The 6,000-nt window shown below is 40.1% G+C and overlaps 1 protein-coding gene across 1 annotated transcript in view; it reads left to right on the top strand.

Annotated features, from left to right (window-relative positions):
- CADPS (calcium dependent secretion activator) overlaps window positions 1–6,000 on the top strand; it is a gene marked incomplete at its 5' end in the record, with an annotated part of 468,533 nt that overhangs the window by 363,374 nt on the left and 99,159 nt on the right. Inside the window, one exon of the mRNA XM_024746317.1 lies at window positions 2,666–2,772. Coding sequence (XP_024602085.1) covers window positions 2,666–2,772 — 107 coding nt within the window. The remainder of the gene's footprint in view (window positions 1–2,665; window positions 2,773–6,000) is intronic.

The following is a 6,000-nucleotide window of genomic DNA, read 5'->3' as shown; positions in this document are numbered from 1 at the left end:
ACCAGAGGATTTTGCACAATATTTTCTTTAAAGACAACATCTTAAAGAAGTTGCTTTTTGTACCATTTTTACTAGCTAGTGAGTTAGCAGTGCAGGTGAAGAGGAAATTACAGTTGTGTCACAATAAAGTAGCTTGATCTACGGATAATGGAGTTGCAGCCAATTAATAATAAATGAAAGTCTGGCTACATGGGTTCATTGGAAGATCAAACGTTCTAGGTTCAAGGATACTTAACCTGCTGACTTTAAATGGTTGCGTGTTAAAGCAAAATGGCAAAAGGTTTTATTAAACATACTGTCTGTATATATACATCAGGCATACACATATCTGCGTGCATGTGTACACACTCACAGAAAGACTGCGCATGTGCACTTTATGTGTGGCTCTTGACATATATGGTGGCCAATCTAAGAGCACCGCATATTAAAACAAATCTTCAGGCGATCCTAGCTTACGCATCTTGGATTTCTCCAAAGACAAAAACCATTCACAGCTTCTAAATAAAAGTACATAAAAATACTGATGTGATTTCCATTTCTACACCATATGTCATGGACAGATAGAATTCCCCTAGATTTGGTGAGTGTTCCACCTGAAAGGACCATGTTCTCTATTTTGAAAGTAAGAGATTTCAAAGATGTGCCCCAAGTGGGATTTTCTGCAGATTTGTATTAACGTGCAGGCTTGTCTGCTTCCTAGAAGATGTATGTAAGTGTGTGATGTGTGTATGTGGGTGTATGTGTCAAATGGGTAATAAGCATAGCGTGAGGAATTTGCAAATTGATGTGTAAATGTGAATATCAACTAGCAAAAAAAATAGTAGCCTATGCATATTTACTATCAAAATGCAAATACCTCACTCTACACATATTACCCCAACATATATACACAGTATGTTTGTAGAAATGCCTGAAAGTCTTCTAACAGAATTACGATAGTCCACTTATGAAATTATAAACAGACCAGGTGCCCCAAAAGCACAGAAATCAATCTTGTCACTCATTCTTTCTCCAAATATTTATTGCTCCAGACCAGGCAGTGAGCCGTCAGTCCCTGAACACTGCACATTTCCTTACTCTGAGTGTTGGAGGTTCTCTGCCTAATTTGCATATTTATTTCCCCACAGCTCCCACCTTCATGTCCTAACCTTTTATGCAGCCACATTTCCAGCTGAGGCTGGCAGAGACAATGGAGCATTCCATTGGCCTGAGTCCACAAAGCCCAGCGTCACACCAGTCATCAGGCTCTGTTGGAGAGAAACTTTCAACACCTCAATAACCTTACTCTTAGGTCCATCACGCTTAGGTCCCATTGACTGGACCACTCCATTTGCACAGTGTTTCACAGAATTTTTCTTTTTGGTTGCTAAATCGTAGATTACTAATCATCTGACATGTTCATCGCCTGTTTAACAAATGCACAAGGAAAAAATTATGAGGAGCTGCTTGTTTGTTTGTTTTTTTAATTCACAATCTCTACGATTTTGTTTCCCACTCCACACCACGCAAAACCAAACCAGCAACAACAAACCGACCCTTCCTGTGAAGTATTGAGTGATCTTTAGCCAGAAAAATCCTGAAGCCAAAACACACCTGCTTCAGATGAAGAGATTAAGTTTCAGCAGTCCTTTTGTGCACATATATATCCTCCTTGTGGAATCGTGCTCAAGGATCCGTATTGCCGTTACACCCATGGGCTCTAAAGGACTCAGGCATCAAGGTTTGAAGGGGTCTGAGCATGAACTACAAGCTCCCCTGTGAGTTTAGACTGGTTGAATTCAGGCCATTTCATTGGCTAAGAAAACCTTTATGTTTCAAATATTACTATTTTCCCCCACAGGGGAAAAAAAATGTAATTTTTGGTAACATAATAACATTGGCAAACATTCATGAATTTAGCTCTATAAAGGATGCAACAGAAATCAGGGTTCAGTTTGTTCTTGAGTGTGATCAAAGCCCTTTCAACACAGTAGAAACTAAAAGAAAAAAATAGAGTACATTGTTGCCACCTAACTGACAAAATTTCACTTGTACCAACCAGTGGTCCAAACCACTTCATCCAATAATCTACACCCAACGCTCTTTTAAAAATTCTATCCTGCCTTCTACCTAATGGCCCAAGAATGTCCGTTAATTCTCAGTCTCCTCCCTGGACAATTTAAAACAGCTAGACCATTGAATCTGCTTTTTTCCTATACCTGTTAAACGTGCAGACCTAGAACGAAAAACAATGCTGTAGTATCAACTGTGAAGGGACAAACGTGGCAACAATCAAGACTAAGCTTCTGTTACACCTTCTCACCTCAGAAAGCACGAGCACTGTCTAGAGAGGGATATAAGATACTCCATTTATGCTGTCTTTAAAGAACATGTGTACAAAATGTCGCCAAATTTGAAATGGGCTGTCATAGTCTTAATATAGCTTAATAAGCAAATTGGAAGCTGGAGCACTGCTTTTTCTTAATATGTATTATAATAATAATGGTGATAATGATAATAAAATGGCGTTATGGTTTGCTCACTACTAATTATGTGGCACTTAACATTTGCATGAAACTTTCAAAAAAATGGGTAACTCTTGGAAATTTCTTATCCACTAGCTCTAATGGCCACAAAACTAGCCTGCCGCTTTCGCTGAATTTTAACACAAATTCTTGTACTACAGAAAATGTAGGCCGGTTAATCACTCCTGCCAAAAAGCTGGAAGACACAATACGTCTTGCTGAGCTAGTCATTGAAGTTCTTCAACAGAATGAGGAACACCACGCAGAGGTAAGTGGGCATCACGGGCAAAGCCTCTTGTTCCTTAGATGATGTTGCAGAACTGATTCTACCAGCAACTTTGTGAATAAGATGCCTTAACGCCCATTTCTTTTAACTGGCCTTGTAAAGAGAATGAAAGTGACAGTTTTGCAGGAGGAGTCTTTGGAGGTTGTTTAAAGCAACCGAAAAGTGGTTGCGTGATATACGTTTCATCTTGAGTTTTCAGATGTTTCTAGCAACAAGCCAAAGAGGTGAGTATATCTTCAAGATAATTATCAAGCAGCATATGGTTATTGTCAGGAACACATGAAATACATTTTGGTCTTTTGTGGTTGTTTCTGTTGCTACCACTGTTGTTTCGATTTATTTTATTTGGTGTGTGGATCGAGAACCGTCTTTTTGAATTTATCTCCCTGACTTAGCCCACTCACCCTAGAGTCTTCATTAATTAAAAAATTAAACCCAGATGACCTGGGTTGCTAAACGCAGTGACAGAAACAGATTATTCTGTGTCGTTCAACTTGTCGATTCTCCAACATACATCTAAATAAATTCAGCTTTTTTTTTTTTTTTTTTTTTTACAAACCACTGTCAAAATGATTATTTTGATAATAATTATAAACTGAGGGATTTCAAGGCTAACTAAATCCCAAACCTGTAAGGACTTAAACAACCCAACCCTTCCAAGAAAAGATTCCAAGATTTCATTATGATCAAACTGTTATATCACTGCTTGTTTCAAAACTGAGATTTAAAATCATCTCTCTTAAAATAGCCTTTTTGAAAACTGTACTCATGCTTACTCTTCCCCTCCAAGCAGCAAAGGGGGGAAAAAGGGGGCATCCATAAAAGTAACGTCAGAAGCACCTAAAATGATCATTCCCGTGACTAAATGAAAATCGACAGCATAGTTAAATAATATATAATACACCATAAAGCCAGTCATCCCAACTAATGCCTGATTTGCATATTTAAATTTCCTCCCTGTTTTTCCGTTCAATCTTGGCTGATCGTGGCAGGGGAAAGAGGTATGTGACCAAAACGAATGAGTCAGCCACCTGCTGTCATAGTCTGTGCATGCCCTTCCAGTACCATGTCTTCTAATGGGACTTTCCCCAGTGCCCCTGCTTCCTAACACCGACCCGAGGAATGTAATGGCAATTGCCAGTGGACTGCTTGTGCAATGGGTGACCCTCCACGGCAGGGTAAATGTGGGAGATTACCTTGTGCGTGCATGAAGCAATTGATACACTTAAAAACCACTGCAGTTCCATCTCGACACACACCTCCTACCTGCCTTGATCCTGTCCCCTTAGCCTGTCGTAGTACCTGTGTCCGTCTGTACTTACCTTTACTTCAGCAAATGAGCACCGAGCGTAGTCACCAGTAGTAGCTAGCCAGAGTGATACTAATCTTCCTCTACAGCTGTCTGTATGTGAACCATATATACAGTATTTATAGAGAGAGAGAGTGCCAGAGAATCGTGATTTTCCCCAAAACCCTCTCAGGAATGGGGTGAAGACCCCTTGAGGCAGGTACAACTAACTCCTTCAGCACCCAGCGAACGCACAGCCGAGAGTGAGAAGAGGGGCTAAATCAACACACTCTAAACGTAAAAACTTAGGACCCACCTTCAGACATAAAATTAAGCTGGGCTAGAATTTTTTTCTGCTCTGTCCTGTGCGACGTGCTTTTCAGATTAGGGGCATCTGGGGTTCAAGTGATGGTAAGTATATTCTTTCCGGGTGTCCACAAAATCATCTCCAGACCATTCCTCCCCTGCTGTGGGTATTGAGGCTTTTCCCAAGATGTCAGACCAAATTTGCGAAGACATGGATTCAAAGAAGATGGTTTTCCTCACTTACAATTGTTCTTTAAGTGAATGATCGAAGAAGAACGCGGACATATATTTTTGATTCAATCAAGTTATTTTCTGAGGCTGCTGCGGTCTGAGAAAGGAGGATATTTTCCCAAATTACTCACAAGGGGTACCAAAGAAAAGTTGATAATCCAAAGAAGACATTTTGTTTTTCACTTCTCCAGAAAGCCCTTTTTCACTATGTGCTAATCACCATCTTAAACTGCCCTCGTAACCATCATCACAAAAATATTTTAATCTTACGTATTCAAAAGCCATTCATAAATAGGGTAGAAATCAATTCGATTCTTGTTTATTAACTTTAGAAGTTAGGAATGTCCTATATGGGAAAAGAATCTGAAAAAGAATAGGAATATGTATATGTATAACTGAAAAAGAAGAAGTTAGGAATGAAAACTTCAGTATACTTTGGAATTCGGAGACCCAGTTTGCTTTTAGATCGATGTACAGGATTATGTCCTGAATTTGGCATTTCACCCAGTCACAAAACCTCATTACTCGATCAATCAAAAACTACCTGTCTGCAAAACACTGAGGCAGCTACCTCAGTGTTCTTTTGATGGACAAGGGAGCATCAGGCAGTCTCGACCTTCAGGCGATAGTATGCAGAGTGGCCAGGAATTCAGGCTCTGAGGTTGACTTTGAAGTCCAGCTTTGCTGCCTTCTTGCTTTGTGATCTCAACCTAGTTACTTAACCTCTCTTATGCTGTAAATTGGAGATAGGCATAAATGGACCTCAGATAGTCATTGGGATGGAAGGCCAGTAGTAGTGCATCTAGTATTATGCCTGACACGTAGTAAGCACTCCACAAAGCTTGGCTATTGTATTATTAGGAATACATCACTAAGGAAGCAAAATATATGCATATGTAATCATAAAAAGGACAAAACCTACGTGGAATGTACCAAATGAATGACACAGACAGAATATGCTGGAAGGAGGTTGGGTTTGAACGATAGAGTGGGCCGGAAAGGCATCACCACCTGTTCTCAATGCCCACGTACAGATTTCAGCCACCTCAGAAGCTTTTAAAAATTGCTGATGCCCATGTATCACCACAGCTCAATTAATTGGAATCTCATAGGGAGGGGCCGAGTACTGGTAATTTTTTAAACTGCCCAGTTGATTTCATGGTAAAGCCTGGTCAAGAGCCTCTGGGCTGTAAACAAGGAAGTAGAATTTGCCCTGGCACGCTGAGGATGAGGTTTTGCTGACAAAAGGATGAAAGACGAAATTTTTTTTCTACTGGCCAGTATTCACTGCCATCTTCTCTGGGTGCTCAATAAACTCTAGAAAGTCACTAAATCCTCAGCATGGATCTTGGGTGTGTGGTCATGCTGTTTGGTGACACCACCAC

This window comes from Neophocaena asiaeorientalis, unplaced genomic scaffold, assembly GCF_003031525.2.
Source record: "Neophocaena asiaeorientalis asiaeorientalis breed wild unplaced genomic scaffold, Neophocaena_asiaeorientalis_V1.1 scaffold251, whole genome shotgun sequence".
In the NCBI taxonomy this organism is placed as follows: domain Eukaryota; kingdom Metazoa; phylum Chordata; class Mammalia; order Artiodactyla; family Phocoenidae; genus Neophocaena; species Neophocaena asiaeorientalis.
Note: the sequence above shows the minus strand (reverse complement) of the source record. Positions and strands in the feature narration are given on the sequence as shown.